Source organism: Triturus cristatus, chromosome 4_2 (assembly GCF_964204655.1).
Source record: "Triturus cristatus chromosome 4_2, aTriCri1.1, whole genome shotgun sequence".
Taxonomy (NCBI): Eukaryota; Metazoa; Chordata; class Amphibia; order Caudata; family Salamandridae; genus Triturus; species Triturus cristatus.
In genome coordinates, this window is record NC_140586.1 from 649,874,994 (window position 1) to 649,892,562 (window position 17,569).

The 17,569-nt window shown below is 41.2% G+C and overlaps 1 protein-coding gene across 5 annotated transcripts in view; it reads left to right on the forward strand.

Moving 5' to 3' along the window:
• The window catches only part of JAK1 (Janus kinase 1), a 647,675-nt gene extending 632,761 nt beyond the window's left edge, over positions 1-14,914 (forward strand). For all 5 annotated transcript variants that reach the window (XM_085602371.1, XM_085602373.1, XM_085602374.1 and 2 more), the window contains one exon: positions 11,531-14,914. In XM_085602371.1, the coding sequence (XP_085458497.1) occupies positions 11,531-11,632 (102 nt within the window). In that variant the 3' untranslated portion in view covers positions 11,633-14,914. The remainder of the gene's footprint in view (positions 1-11,530) is intronic.
• Positions 14,915-17,569: the final 2,655 nt, after the last annotated feature.

The window sequence follows — 17,569 nt, forward strand, 5'->3', positions numbered from 1 at the left end:
CAGTCACATCCCTAAGCCATGTTGTTATGTCTGGGTTTCTTCATCCCATCAAAGTTAAGGCCACTCTGCATCTAGCCAGGACCATCATCAGTTGCAGCAGACTGTATGCCATTTTCCATTTCTTGGGTTTTCGTACATAGTCCAACAAACATTGTAATGACTCTTAAGGGGAGACCTGTGCTTGCGTGTACCTTTGCCACACCTCTAGGCCAGAACTGCCGCACCTCAGGACATGCCCAAGCCAGGTGCAGGAAATCAGCCCCCTCTTTTCCACAATTAGGCATATGTCAGCGTGGTTCTGTGAGATATGCCGTAGTTTCACCAGTGTAAGGTAGGTGCGGTGTGAAAGATTATAGTGGATCAGTTGGAACCTTGCGTTACAGGAAACTGGGTGTGTAAATGTGCATATGCCTGTCCAAACCTTGTAATCAATTCATTCATTTAGGTCCCCCCCCCATGCCGCTCTTGACCATGGAGTCAGGGCAGTTGAATCTAGCCTCCTGGCTTTATGAAGGAGAGATACCATCCTGCTCCCGGATCTGCATGTAAGCAGCAGGTCCAGAGTGTGCGTCGGTTGTGGGATATTGGAGTACTCTGGCCAGGTGATTCTGGCAATCTCCAAAATCCCCATATAGTGTAGGTTGTGACCCTGACCTAGAGCGAAGCTCTCACAGGCATGTTCATATGTTATCAACGTTTCGCTCGGGTAGAGGTCCCCCAGGAATTCGCATCCCCCGTCCTTCCAAGCGTGGAAAGACGTGTGTACGCTCATGTCTCTTATAGGAACCAATATCCATATGGGGAGCTACCTGTGAAACAGTGCATGTCTCAGTACCTTTTCCACGTACTGTTGCCATATATTCACAGTTTGGCGTACTATATATAGGAGATCCTCGCTGACCCCCTTACCCTGCGTCGGCGGTACTGGCAGTTTACCACATTCGGTTTTAAGTTGGGATCTCTACAGTTCGATCTTCCTTTATTGACCACCTTCCTATCTGTTTCTCCTTTATCTGTCTCTTTTTGATCTTAGACTCCGGTTATATATATATATATAACAAAAAAAAGTTGTGTATATTAGTGACCTATCCTCAACATGTGAAATATTGCGTGTAGAATGTTATTACCATAGCCACTGATATAGTCTGCAACAAAATTTTCATAATTTATGAAAACAATCTCTAGCCATAGATAGATATTACCATTGGATTGCTTTTGATTCACAATCATTTATTGTGGAATCAACATGTCAGTATTTTATTGTACATACTGAATATCTTTAATTGTTAAGAATGTCATGTGTCCTGTCTGTTTTTGATTTCATCTATTGTATCATGTGCTGTATGAAATGTCATTGTGATTATTTTCATATTTTTTAGCTCTATTTATGTACCATTAAATTGATGTCATTGTTTGCTTAGAAGGTTTCTATACCCCATTGATTATATACAACATTGAGTTTTTTATGTGCAAGATAAAATAAAGCATGTAATTTTTTGTTCACTTGTTCTTCTGGCCCATATCTTTACTAGTTAGTTAATTCAAATACAGGTTGCCAAGGGTTGTTTATATACAATTGAACATAGTTACTCTGCAATACAAAGATTTATAATGTGTTCAATACCTCTACGGTGCATTAGGAGCTTATGCGTTTTGTAAACCCTCATATTGATTAGCTGGACACAGGCTGTACAAAATTAGGTAGAACAGTGTTACCTGCCACTATCTAAACTATAAAACAAACTAGCAAACTCATGGATGATGCCATCAGTGATCTCATCATTCATTTGAGATGTCATCAGTGATGTTATATAGGATGTCAAAGAACATGTCATGAGTGAAGTCATACGTGAGGTCATCATAAGCAGTGCATGGTGGGGGCGAAAGTTGTACTTATGGGTTTTTTGTTGTTCAAAACATTAATGTTGTCAGACAAATTCAATTTTTTTGGTCCAATGAATGTGTATAGGTGTGTGTGTGTGTGTATGTATATATATATTCACTGAAAAAACCATAGGTTTCAGGGGTGTTATAGTTAGCTGGACTTTTCACTTGTACAAAACCATTGAAATTCCCCCGTTATAGTTAGTTCAGCTAACTATAACTCGCGCGCCCGCAATGCACTGCTGATGACGTCACATATTACATCACTCATGACATGGTCAGTGACATCACTCATGACATCACTGATGACATCTCAAATGACATCACTGATGACATCACTGATGACATCATCCTTGTGATAGAGTGGCAGACCTCCTCTCACCCTAATATAACCTTTGATACACACATTCAAAAATAGAGACTAAAATTTTCAAAACAATGGACATACCAATACCAGTTACAACAACCTCTTCAGTAATTCTAAGATCCACATACACATCCACTCATTCACCAACAGTCCTATACAGTCACTCATACATGTACTCACTCATCATATGTACTCATACACCTATACATCCTGTTACACAATGCCACTCATCCATAGAGTTACTCACACACATAGTCACTCATGCTAATAAAGAATCAAACATACATTTACTTGCATATACAGTTGTACACACACCACCATACTTACTTCTACGGAAACTTACACATACTGAGTCTTTTAAACAATCACTTATAGAAACACATACTTATTCATACAGGAACTCTTTCAATCTCTCACTCTCACATATACTCACATATATACACCAATAGTCACATATACTAGTTTAAAACATATGTAGTTACTCATAAAGACACTATAGAGACAGTCATTCACTCACTAACACACCCATACACACACTCATCCACCCATACAGTCCTGCACACATGCTGTGTTCAACACATACAGTGAGTCACTCATTCATGCACCTATGCACTACGTAATACCCCCACCGAACCATGCAGACACTCAGACTGATACTCAAAAAACCAACTAATAACCTATATAGACACCCATGTAGCTTCTCACCAACCCATGCAGCCACTTATACACAAAGTGAGAGACTGATACAGATATTTACATATTTAAACATTACTCACTAAGCCATGTATTCACTATGATACACTTAATCAGTCAGTTACACAATCAATTTTTCAAAAACAAATCATCCATTTAGACACTTATATACCCATTTATTCTTCCATCGACCTTGAGATATACATATATAAAACATATTTAATTTTCAGAAAAACACACATTCACTGGATGATGTCATCAGTGATGTCATCAGTGATGTCATTTGAGATGTCATCAGTGATGTCATGAGTGATGTCACTGACCATGTCATGAGTGATGTAATATGTGACGTCATCAGCAGTGCATTGCGGGCGCGCGAGTTATAGTTAGCTGAACTAACTATAACGGGGGAATTTCAATGGTTTTGTACAAGTGAAAAGTCCAGCTAACTATAACACCCCTGAAACCTATGGTTTTTTCAGTGAATTTCTGAGGTTTTTTAAATGCTAATTCCTAACTATAACGTGCCTGAAACCTATGGTTTTTTCTGTGAATTTCAAAGGTTTTTTAAATGCTAATTTCTAACTATGCCTACAAAGATAGGACATGTGAAGAAAGAAGAAAAAATGCACAGAAAGAAACAAAAGAAGTGCAGAAAGAAGCAACAGAAGTCCTCAAATACGAAGATAAGTGCAGGAAGAAGGATAACGTGCAGAAAGAACAAAAAGAAGAGCAGAAAGAAGCCTTGTTGCAAAATCATCCTGTACCCTCAACTTTTTCAGACGGATACTGGTGGTAACTGAGTCTGACTAACCAGTCCTAGAGCCAGTGCTATGTTAAAAGACACTTAGAATACAGTGAAAACACCTACATACACTAGAGAACATTATGCGTTGGGGTCCCCCTGTGATTAGCATGACCTCCTCTGTAAGCCCCTAGTATATAATAGGGCATGGGGATTAAAACTACCTCTTAAAACAGGCCACAGGGCGTTTTTGCACACGTTAACTCAGGCCCCGTCCCCTCCCTTCACCACTGTGTAAACAAGCCCTGTGTCCATTTTTAGTTGGGAGATTAAGTTCATTTGAATCCTGAGGGTCCCTAGGGTCCAACTAGCTCACTAGGTACCTCCAGTAAGTGCCACAGAGCTGCGTTGCAGAGAGGTGTAAAAAGTGGCACGGCCTGGACCACCTCTCTGCAATGCAGCTCAGTGGCGCTTACTGGAAGCACTTGGTGGGCTAGTTAGCCCCCAGGGGCCCTCAGTATTGAAGGGAAATTATATCCCCAATTTAAAACGTGCCATAGTGCGTGTTTGCACACGTCACCTCAGGCCCCGTCCCTCCCTTCACCACTGTGTAAACGCGCCCTGTGGCTGTTCTAAGTTGAGAGATTAAGTCCCCTTGAATCCTAAGGGTCCCTAGGGTCAAACTAGACCACTAGGTACCTCCAGTAAGCGCCACAGAGCTGCGTTGCAGAGAGGTGTAAAAAGGGGCTTGGCCTCAGAACAACTGGCTGCAGCGCAGCTCCCTGGCGCATACTGGAGATGCCTGTTGGGGGCGCGTTTGCAGAGTGCTGCACGGAGGGGGCATGGCCTACGGCACGATGCCAGTCTTTTATTTATTTTAGTTTTTTAAGAAGGGGGCTGTTTGGTTCCCCTTCTTATTCTAATTTATTGGCCCTGATGACCCCATCCCCCAGGGCCAGTCTCCTAATTATATTTTTTTGACCCCAATCCCCAGGGCCGGCCACTGTTTTTTATTATTTTTAAAAAATATATATTTATAGACACACCTAGGACATGCTGGACAAACCGTACGTACCTATCACCATGACGATTTGCGTGATATTCATTAAAAGGCGACTATGCATGCAATGAATCCACGTGGAATGTATTTACACCACTAGTGAAGCTCTGACATGTCTGATGCCCTACCGTGCCTAATCCCGGTAGACACCCTTGTCGTTTATTTATACAAACATGGGTAGCTATTGACGGGCACATTTAATACACATGCACACCAAGCCATTCAAAGGGGATTCGACAAAAATTCGACCAAAACTATGCAAGAAACCCCCCTCACGGTTAATAAAACACACATCCGGATGTGTAATACTTTTTATTTGACTCTCTGGAAAGGGGACGAACATCACTTGAGAGTCACAGGGCGCTCCTGACAGAGCCCAATGCTGTGTTACACCCACCATTGCCTGCCGAGTGCCACACACCTCTGTGTTGTATTCCACTAGCTAGTGCATATGCTATGACACTCTCTAGCCCATGTGCACTGTAACACCACCCCGTGAATATGTCATGCCACACTTGTCTTCGCACGGGTTATATTGCCCCATCTAACGTGCCTTCCTCGATGCCTATGTTATAACGCACAGTGCTATGCCATACATATTACAATCTGGGATCCATATCTTTGTCACAGTGCATATGCAACGTTACACTCCCCAGCACATATTTTATATTACAACTTTAAAGACTAGTTAGGTTACACAACACTGCCCTGTGCATATTACACTCCAAGGCGCATATCGCATAGCACGCGCTAGTGCCTGTGCTATCTCGCACTCTCCAATGAATCTGTCATTGCGCACAATGTATTGCATATTATATTTCACGCCCGGTTCATCTTATATCACACTTTTTGGTGCATAGTTTATACCATACACTATATCTAGTTTTCATTTTCAATCGTGCTCTCAGGACTATGTTCTATATAACACTGTGTTCACCTACCCTTTTCACAGGCATTACATTTTGCGATAGGGGGTGGAGGGTCAGGGGGTGTTTCTGCCAAGTGAGCCCGGAGTCACAGTCACAAACGTCCTCTTCTTCCTGAATAAAAGTGAGATTATGCTGCATACTTGTTCATATTTTAAGTAGTTCGCACAGACACAATGTTTTAAAAACAATAAAGTTCCTAATACCCGCCTTCTCAGAACAGTTAGCTTGCTGCCCCATCCCCTTCCTCCCTATCCTCTGTTGTGTGAATCCATGGACTAGCCTCCTCCCTCCTGCCATGCATGGTCTGATGTGCTGCCACTGCCCTCAATTTAGTATGATGTACCAGTCCACTCCTCCTGCCCTCCATTGCCCAATTCTATGCCCCATCATTGACCTCCTGCTTAAATTCTGTGCTTAGCTTGCTGCCCCTATTCTCCTTCCCCCTGCCCTCCGATGTCTTTGTGCATGCCCCTGCTCCATCCTTTTTGCCCACCATGTCCCATGGACCTGCCACTCCTATCTACTCTGAGTGTTCTGTTGAGCTGCCACTCCCCTCCCACCTGCCTAGCATTGTCAGATGACTGTAACCTGTCCCTGCCACCTCCACCCTGCCTGTCCACATGCCATGCCCCTATCCTCTTCCTCCTGTCCTACATGGTCCATTGTACTGCCACACCCTTCTGCCCTCCCTGGTCTGTTGTGCTGCAACTGCTCCTCCTGCCTGCCCCGTGTGGTCTGTTGTGAGGTCCCTTCCCCTGAACTTTCTTGTCTGTGCACAGGTCCTGACCCTCCCTTCTATCCTCCATCGTCCTTTGTGCATGCCCCTCCACCCTCCTTCTTGCCCATCATAGCCATTGTGCTGCCACTAACCCTCCCACTTGCCATGCATGGTCTTCTGTGCTGCCATGGCCCCTCCCACCTTCCCTGTGTGGTCAGTTAGCTGCCCCTGACCCCCTCCCACCTTCCCTCCATGGTCTGTGTGTATGCCATCACAGTCTCACTGTTGCTCTTCATGGTGTGTCTTGCTTCTAGTGCCCATCCTGCCTGACCTCCATGGCTATCTTGCTGCTCCTGCCCTGCCCCCTTGCCCCCAGCCCTACTCCCTCCCTCCTGGCTTGTCTGTTCCATTGTAATGCCCCTGATCCGTCCCTCCTGCCCTTTATGGTCTGTTATGCTGCAGCTTTCTCTCCTGTCTGTCCATTATGGTCAGCTAGCTACCATTGCCTCTTGCCCCTCTGTTCTCTGTTGTCCATGTGCATGGTCCTGTCCCCTCCCTCTTGCTTTCTATGGATTGTTGTGCTGCACTCCCGTCCTGCATGCCCTGTGTGGTGTATTGTGCTGCTGCAAACCCTGATGCCTGCCCTGCAGGGTCAGTTTGGTGCACCTCTCCATGTGCCTCCTGTCCTCTGTTATCCAAGTCCATGTCCCTATCCCATTTCCTTCCATGATCCAATGTACCATACTTGCGAACATTTTGAACTTGGTAAGAGGGAGATTTTGAAAAAAAACTGGGGTATTGATTTTCCCCTTTGAGTTACATTGAAAAAGAGGATATTGTAGACAGGAGACAGATCAAATAAAGCCCATTTGAGCTTAAAAACATTGGACGTTTCCTGGCTGAATCGGGTCTGTTGGCATGTATGGTTGTACTACCATTGCCTCTTCCTTCTGCCCACAATGGTCTATTACATTGCCACAGCCTTGAAGGAGGGTAGATTTTGTATCACAGGGGCCCCCTGGCCCGTTCTGTCCACACCTGAAGTATGAGACCCTTGTCCTTGCCCTGCCAGCTGCATTTGTAGGCCGTATTAAATTGACCAGCGGGTCCTGTGTTGCTATATAATTATCCTGAGACATCCTTACCACTCAGCCAGCATAAAACCCCTGTGTAGGCCCTTCTGTTCAATATGTAGGCCTCTTTGTTAAATTGACCATAGCTCTGCAATTTTAGTGTATATCAGTCTGAAGGCAGGTCTGCGAGGCCTTCTGCTCCAAACTAGTAGCCCCCACCCTACCCGAGTGCTCCGTGCTCGGTATCAAAGTTCAACATCCCCCTGAAGCTGTCGACATACAGTAGGCTGCATCCTGGACTGGTACTTGCTTCCTGGGCAGGTTTCCCGCTTTTAAGGAAGTGGCAACCGCAGAGCGTCAAGTTAGGAGAACTGATGAGATTTTATACATGAATATATTGAATTCCCGTACAATACCCATTATTTTCTGCTTGCTCTATGGAACTTACGATAAGCGATTGGCCTGAGAGACTGACCTTTTCACCCAGTCCATTGTCAGCATTAAGTGGGTAAATGACGAAATGTCTGGTAAAATCTGCAGACGAAGCTTTTGGGTAGCATACGTAGGTAGATGTAGCGTGCAAAGGAGCCCACAAAATGATATAAAAAGGGAGCACCCACAGATATCGACGGACTACCTCGCCGTCTGTATGTAGGTTAACAGGCAGTGCAGGTTTTCCCCAAGAGCTGGGAGCTCTTGTCTTCCTTTGCTTAAAATGTCTTGCTCTGCTTTGCTTGAAGTATCTTATTCTATTTTACCTATATGAAATGTCATGTTATGTTTAACCATTGTTCTCTTTACTTTTGCATTTAAAAGATTTTGTATTGTAATTGCAGGAATGCTTGCTCTAAGAGTAAACGTGAGTGTTCCTAGGTAACATTTTCCTTGGTGTAACTTGTTTCTCATGATGCATTTATAGATGTGTTTTCTCTCTCTCTCTGTCAGTACATTAATTGAGATACAGAGAATATCATGACAGCTGTATGATTATCTGGATTCTGTATTTTGTACTTTATATCTCTATTCTGCGGTTTCTGTGAAGTTGCATCTTCTCATTAAACTGCCATTGTATTCTGCCTCCAATTCCATGTCTCATATGTCTGTTTTCTTCATTTTTGGAGCAAGCGTTCCTAGGCACCCCGGCTCAAATTAAGGTGCCCCTTTTGTCCCTGACTCACTCTCCTGCTCAGTTCTGTGGTGGCTCCCGGGGATCTGGGGACCGCCCCTAGCTTCCTTGACCCGTAATAGATCTTCCCTCCAACAGCCTCTCTTGCAAGTCCTGTATTGTTGGTTTGTTGCCCCTGCCCCCCTTTCCACTGCCCTCCATAGTCTGTTGTGCTTCCACGGCCCTTCCTGCCTGCTCAGTGTGGTTAAATTGTTGCCTTTGCACCCTCCTACCTGCCTTCAATTTTCAGAGTCTGTGCCCCTGGCCTCTGCCTCTCAACAGTATCCTAATGAACAACTAGATTGCTAACATTCTATATTTATTACAAAAGTGTGGAACGCCTGACATCATCTTGATGTAATCAAAACTGTAATACCTAGAGCATTTCCTTTAGAAATTACATATATGAGAGGGTCTTATTGGCATCAAAATTATGGTTAGTGCTCTAAAAGACTAAAATAAGGACATATTTTCTGAGTTTTCAAATAGCGACAAAGCACTTTTAAATTATTTGTTATCTTTATGTTTTTTATCCAGTTGACCACTTGATTAAATGTTGCACTTAGGGGAGAGGATGTGGTGTTACTTCCAGAACTGCAGACTTTGCAACTGGGGAACCAGGTTGAAGTTTCTGCTTCAGCTCGACATTCTGTGATTCTGGTCAAATCACTTAGTCTCCCCATGTCTACAACCAAAATGAATTTGTTCTTGTGTGATGTAACCAATGCTCATGTAAAGCACTCCAATACCTGACAAGTCTGCACTATATAACACTGCAAAAACACAAAATAATAAGTGTTTTGCACACTTCTGTCATTGGGCTATATTTGGGCTACATCTGGGTGATTTTGGGCTACATTTGGGCTCTTTTGTCTCCGGTGGCCATCTTGGGAGATTTATTTGTTATGAAGTTTCCTAATTTCCTCATGTACTGCAGTCTCCTCAGTAGGAAATGCTTTCAGTTTTTTACTTTGATTCCATCATGAAGGTATTCAGATATGTCACACATTTGCCATAAATTCAGAATGTTAGCACTCTAGTTGCTCATTAGATCACTGTAGTAAAACTACTGCACCATGGAAGTCTGCTCCTGGTATTAAAAGTGCATGTTTCAGTCTGCATGTCAGAATTTTTTAATGAAATAGAAGAGGATTTGAGAAGTCACTCAAAATGTGCCCTCATTTTCTTTCTTCAGCATTAATCATAATTTCTATGGCAAAATGAACCTCCTCATTGTGTTCCTTTTTAAATTAAATGTTTTAAGTGTTACCAGTTTATTCCAATCAAGATGGCTTCAGGTGTGCCATACTTTTGTCATAATGAAGACAGTAAGCGCTCTAGTTGTTTTTAAGAACATTCTGGGACATTCTGTCATTGGGCTATACTTGGGCTACATCTGGGTGATATTTGGGCTACATTTGGGCTCTTTTGTCTCTGGTGGCCATCTTGGGAGACTTATTTGTTATGAAGTTTCCTAATTTCCTCATTTACTGCAGTCTCCTCAGTAGGAAATACTTTCAGTTTTTTACTTTGATTCCATCAAGAAGGCATTCAGATGTGTCACACATTTGCCATAAATTCAGAATGTTAGCACTCTTTTTGCTCATTAGATCACTGTAGTAAAGCTACTGCTCACCAGGGAAAACTGCTGCTGGTATTGAAAGTGCATGTTTCAGTCTGCATGTCAGAATTTTTTAATGAAATAGAAGAGGATTTGAGAAGTCACTCAAAATGTGCCCTAATTTTTCTTTCTGCAGCACTAATCATACTTTTTATGGAAAAATGAACCCCCTCATTTTGTTCCTTTTTAAATTAAATGTTTTAAGAGTTACCACTTTAATCCAAGCAAGATGGCTTCAGGTGTGCCATACGTTTATCATAAGTAGGACTGTTAGCGCTCTAGTAGTTCTTTGGAACACTCTGGGAAGCTGCAGTAGAACACAAAGGAATCAACTGACAGTCTCTGCCCTTGTTGGATGTACATGTTTTACTGAGAATGTCAGACTTCATTCTCACATGACTGAGAAAGATAATGTGAATTTACAGAAAATAAGCTCTCAGTTTAGCCTATAGATCACCTTCCAAACCTCTGTGGTAAAAGCATGAGAAAATATTTTTCTCTCAATCATGATATCCCAGCAGAAGGCTTTTTCACATGGTAAAATCACCTTAGAACATACCACAATTCCTAAAATGAGTATGGTACCATCAACAAATGATTTATAATGTAACTAAAGTCTTAAAACCTTCTATTAACTGCAATGCTTTTTAATGAGGTGCTATCATGTATATTGGTCCCAAGATGGCTGCCAACACTTCTTGGATGAAGTGCTGACAGCCAATCAGATCTCAGGATGAGATGTGTGGTTAGGCTCCGCCCACATATATATATGCTTTTAAATGCTATTTTCTCAGGAAATACTGAACAGATTTACACCAAACCTACAAAAGGCACTTCCTTGACCTTATGGCTACCTCTCTGCCAAATTTCAAGTAATTCTGTTCAGCCGTTCGGGCTGTAGCTGTGTCTAAAGGTCCTATGGAAAAATGCATGGGGAAAACGCGTTTTGGGACCCCCCTTTTTTCTCAGCCCCCGCTTGACGAATCCCCCCGAGACTTTCAGGGTAGGAGCGGAGCGTAGCGCCCCACCTATTTTGAAAAATTTGCGAGGATTCGTCGACCGGCGCCAAAGTTATTCAAAATAGAATGTTGCGGATTTCCTATGGAAACAGGGTCCTAACTATAACTACCTACTGGCGACCGCCAGTAGGTAATATATATGTGTGTATGTATGTATATATATGCTTGTAAATGAGTATAAGCTAATTTGTGTTTTAACACTGAGGCATGTTTTTAACACCCACGCCTAATTGTCATCTGTTTGTCACGTTAACAGGTTTATCAGCTAATGAGGAAGTGTTGGGAGCAAAATCCAGCCAGTCGGACCACCTTTCAGAACCTCATTGAAGGATTTGAGGACATAATAAATAAAATATAGATAAATGTTTTGTACAGTTGATGCTTTATGTGTTTTATATGCAAATGCAAAGTCATTTGATGGTTCCTAGACTGCCATAGTCTACTGTGACCTATCTTGTTTTATTTGTTGTTAATGTTACTATTACATTAAATATAAATGTAACTTTTAAAATAGTTTGCCCAAACCTTCTATCTGTGTCAGATAAGATGATCCCCTCATTAAATAATTTTTCATATTGCAGGAAGAGCTAATTATTTCTTAGATTCCAGCAAATGTTTAATAATAATGATTTCAGAAACAAAATCCTTCGTTCTCATTTAGGTTTGTTGCAATGAATACCTGAAATAGAAGAACATTACAAAGCCAACACCTCTTTTTTTGCTATATCATGGTATTAAATAAATAAAAATGTACTCATTTATACCCTGTATAGTCTAGTTGTACAAGCAACAACTCCATAGGAGAAATATTGCTTTTATAAACATCCAAAATGTAAATAGTTTCCTAGAAATAATTCCTTTTGGCCACCCGTTGAGAGATTGATTCCTCAAACCTCATTAACCTGGTTAAGTTTTTAGTGCAATAAAACATAGCATATTCCCTTGAAAATGTAAGTAATCTTCAGAACTCAATTAAGATTTTGAAAATGTGATTCGCTATGTGGTTCTACACATAGAACTAAATGGAAAAGTTTACATTTGTTGACATGGAGCAAATTTAAGAATATATTACCTACTTAAATTTAGGCCCAGGAACCCAAACTCTGAGAACACGGTTAGTTTTCTTGAATGTATATATGGTCTGTTAACTTGTCTCTCTTTGGAAGTAAACGTTACAAGTCCACAATTGGTGTGATTAAACACTGATCTATCTTTAGTAAATTAACAATGTATATTTGAATGATGGATGACTTTCCAATACACACGTTTCTACCCCAGAAATATTTGATCAGGAATAAATACCAAATATGAAAGCAGTAGTATGCTCGTTTACTCAAAATTAGGCTATAGTTTATATATCTATTTAGCAAATCTCGTAACTACTGGCTATTAAAATACACCCATATTGTTTGTTTTCTGCTGGAACAACTTACACTAATAAAAACATTCATGTGCTTCAGTATATCAGATACATTCTTTTTATAGAAGTGTCTATTTCTTCAGATGTTTCGTTTTTTTCAGGGGTACCTTCTAGTTGAATTATGGGAGTGAGAACCACATTATTTTTTACAATTTTAAAATAGAATGCATTACTAAACAAAAATTAAAACTCAAGTGTCCATGTATTACAGTTACATAGGCATCATTGTCTATATAGAACGGTTTACCAAAAAGTAGTGCTGCTGCTCTAATAGAAAGTGTAACGAAGCTCTCCTAATCTGTGACTGATATAAAAATAAAATTAGTGATGGCAGAACTGCATACATATTAACAAGATACCACTTGCAAACAATCACATTGTTCTCACGTACCAAGGAAGGTATTGTTTCCTATTTTAGATATTTGAATTCATAGAAAATGTTGTCCTGACCACACAATATTAACCTTTCTTCCATCCGAGCAAAACCTTTGTCCTACAGTTTTTCTAGACCACACACACCTAAAGAAGCCTGGGTATCCACACTTTGGTGTAGTCATTTTTATTTCGTTTTTTGCCAAAACATGAGTGATCATTGTACAAATGGCTTTCAGCCCAAATTAAATCCGATGGAGTCTCATTTGCAAGCCTCTGCATTATGTTGTAAATGTGGGAAGGTCTGCAATCAACAAACTCCAGTGGCTTATTAATTCTACAATCTCCTCCACTCACTCAGGCCTTCTCAGAACTTCAGCTTTAAGTCAATTTCAGTTTCATATTTGTTTACTGAGCAGGATTTTCACTAATATTTACCTGCTGAACGTAAAAGACTTGTTTCTCCATGGACAACACAAAAGACATCTCAAACTGTTTAGCTCTTCTTATTCTTTACGGGTTATTTTCTAAGAAAGTAGACATTGAACAACTCAATCTATGATCTTGCTTGATCCTTTGTGTAATATGCACGTTCCCACTTTTCTGGGCAGCTCATTCACTTTCTGGTGTCCTGTATTAGCAAATTTGATTGGTTGCTCTCTGGGAGTAGATTTAGCATACTTAAAATGAGAGAATTTAATTCATGCTCAGTTCCTTGAAAGAATGATAAATATCATGTGATTTATATAACGCAACCATTAATATCGCTGAAAAGAGAAAACAATATCTACTATTATCTGGGAATATTCTGTTGGATGTAAATCTGAACAGAAGAAAACTAGCTGGCATGTCATCCAAGAATAGCTGTTTTGTTGTAACCTATTTTGCTACATTTTCATCCATCAATTTTGTAGAATTTATTCTAGCTGTCGGAGGCTTTATTTCTTATCCATTCAGACTCTCTTGATAAGCATTGGTCTTCTGTTCACCAACAAGTTTGGATATCAGACTAGCATATAGACAAGACCAGTCACTTTGCTTATATCTATTGTGCTTCTCCACATTCTTCGCCTAACACTGTCTTTTGGTACAGTTTTGCCATCTGGTTATTAAACTGAATAGTAGTAAACATTTTCCAAAGTAATGGATACTCTGTCGCTTAGCAAAGCCAGCAGAAAAGAGCAGTGCTTGGTGATTAAAGTTGTACAGCAAAAGGTTTAATGTACATAGATCAGGGAACTTTATCATGAACTGTGCACTGCATAAATAAAGTTTGAGTTTTGGGGCACTCACCATACAGTTCATTGGAATGAGCACATGGCTTATATTAGTTCACCCAACAACGTAAAAGAATCAGTACATGCGGTTTAGTAGTTTTGACACTACTTCCAAGTAGCTAGACACTTGCACATGTTGTATGTCTAGGCTGTAGCAGTTGAACACTTAGATGATAACTTTCTGGAAATTCTGAGCCTCTGCTATTCACCAGGCCTTCTAGGTACCCTGCCAAATTTACTTATGTAGTAAATTGGCGTTACCATTGGGGGGTCCTCTGATTTCTCATTTCTTGTACTTCCACTTTCTAATTGCATACAGTTCAGTCTTTGGCACATCCATTATCTGGACATGCACACCGCAAATATTTTCCTGTATATACATTGTACTTTAACAAAGTATGAGCATTTATAGTTGCTAACTGAATGTAATTGTGTATATGTAAGCAGAATGTGTTTTATAAAGAATCAAGCATTTATTATTTTTTGTTTTACATTATCGACTATTTTACTTGTACATCTGTATGCACTTTGCTACTCTTTATAGAAATAAACATAACATGATTGGTCTCTGCTTATGCCTGTTATGCTTTTAATCATGTATCATCTTATCCAATACTACACATGGACTTCTAGCCTGTATACTGGCCTAAGGATAAAAATATGTAATGCCAAAGAGAAGGTATATTGGGAACCAAGAACAACTTCATAGTGCATGTTAGCATCTTGGTTAGATTGGTTATTACTACTGATATTTCCTTATTATAATTTTTTTTACTCTGGGCCAGTGAAACCAGAACTTGTTTTTAGAATTTATGCCTTTGCCGAGGTGTTTTTTTAGGACAATGCTCTGGGATTTCAAAGTAAATTTTTCTCTTCAAAGTAATAAGCTTTGGATCCACGTAGATCCTTAAAGTGGTATCTGTCCCTATTTGACCTGCTCTCTTACTGCATGTGGCACCTGGGCCTGATAACGACTCAGAGTTGTGCTGTTGATGCCCACAGATAAATTCAGACACCGCAAGAGAATGATGTCTCCCTGCTAGAGTAAGCATGACTTCACAATTGTCATCTAAAACAAAGTGAAAGTTCTCACTCGAAATCTTAAGGTGCATCTATATACTCTCTGAATCCACCTCTCGGGGATACAGAGCAAGGATGTTATCGTCTGGCTTTGCAACAAAATCCAGCTTCCTCTTCTTAGAAGAAGCTAATACTACTGAAGTGGGTAATAGAGACTTTTTATTTGGAACGACACTAGTTATCAAACTTTTTATAAGCGCTCCTTAATTTGGCAGGGTCAAAAATTGGGTTATTAATCTGGGAAGGGGTCACTCCTACCAACTCAATAACCCCACTCTGGTAAGTTCAAAACACAGTTCTAACATCATCTAGGCTCAGAGGCTGGTAACTATCTCTGAAGCATCAGGTCATTTTCAGAAAATTGTGTGCTAAGTTCAAGCACGTTTTCAGGCAAAAAGCACCTAGAAAACGGGAAGCACGTTGTAAAAACAGTTTGTGGTAGACCGGGGTGTAGGCGCAATTTCAGGCTAACTGTAATAGAGCAGAGGTCGGATATCCAAGCATGGGGCCTGATTTATATATTGGGAGAGAGGGTTCACCATCGCGATGGACTTCCCTCCCTGACAATATAGTAGTCCACTTGCCAAATTTAATGGTTGCCAAATTTCTCTAACGGCCCTGCGCAGTAAGGCTGCATGTCTGCCTGCCCAATATAAGTAGGTGGACATGTAGTCATTGTTTACTGTTTCTTACCACCACGTAAACATGGCGGTAAGGAACAGTAAAACCATTCTAATGCTCCTCAATCCATGGCTAGGAGAACATTACGTTTTATTCTTTCAAAAAGAAATTCCAGTTTCGTGATTTTCCTTTTGAAGAAAAAAAATAATACACAGCCCTGCATAAAAAAGTAAAATGCATTGGCAAGAACCACCGTGACCACAGGTCCTGCTAATGCCTTTATAAATCACCGCCGGCTTGGTGGTGTTTTATAAATTAAGTGGGCGGCCTCTTCACCATGGGGACAGAATAATTTACACCATGGTGAAATGGCAGGCCGTCTGCCAAAATATAAATCGGGCCCTTAGTCTCCAATTACTGACAAATCTTCTTCTGGTCAGTCCTTCAGGCCCTGGCTCCTGAATGCAAGTTTCTGGGTGCCAGGTCTCTCTTTAGCCAGGACTCCTGCAGATCTAGTTCTGGGCCCTCTTTGAGTCAGGAGTCCTTTTACGTTTTCTGTGCATGAAGCAGAAACACAGGAGGCCTACTCATTGACACTTGAAGAGCAGTTCTACTCGCTGGATGCTGACAGGGGTCCTTGTGCGAGTCTTCTTCATCCAGCAGGCATTAGAAGTCAGTATCTTTTTCCAGCATGGTCTTCTTTTTCAGATGGAGTCTTCCCATGTACAGCAATGTTCTGAAGAGATGGTGGTGGTGGTGTCAGATTTATCCTGTTCACTAGCTACTGATTAGAGAAATTCTGCTACACTATCCTAACCATTTTCTTGCAGTCCCCCACCTCCTTTTGCAGCACTTCCTTTTTGCCAAACTGTAAAATTTCCCAGGAGCCTATTTTTCCAGATAGCGGGACCCAGCTGCGGCCAGGCAGGCCTGACTTCAGCTTTTTGAGTACTCTCCTACCGGTCAGTGTGAAAACTGGTGTTCTCTCCCAACTGTGACTTGGGCTTGACTGTCTAGTAGGGTGTTGGGGATGAATACGAGAAACCCATCCTGGCATCTTCAATTCAAAAGAGGTCGTGCTAAAGCTGCCCTTTATCCTGCCAACTGTTCCTCTCCACTTCTAGATAACCAATGTCTGCTTGGAGGTCAGCATTCAACACCCATTGGCCTTTTTTGGGGTCCTGTTGCAAACCATCGTTTTAAGATCCGCAGTCATAACTCTCTCAACCGAGGATGTGTATTCCTGCTCTGGACACGTTACAAGTGGCAGAATTTGTTTTAATCCAGTTCTGGCATGGGCAGCCTAAATACATTTTACAGAGTTATTTTTCTACTTAAGTAATCAAAGTTTAGATGTCACCGTTAAGTTAGCTTTTAAAAACGAAGTAGTAAATAACTTGGAACACAAGGAGAGGGGAGACCCAGTTATTTGTGACAGTGTTTGTCTTGCCTGTATCCGAGACAAGTGAGCGTAATGCACCCAGGTAAATCGGGTCTTGCTTCACAATTTCTCAGACAGTAAACT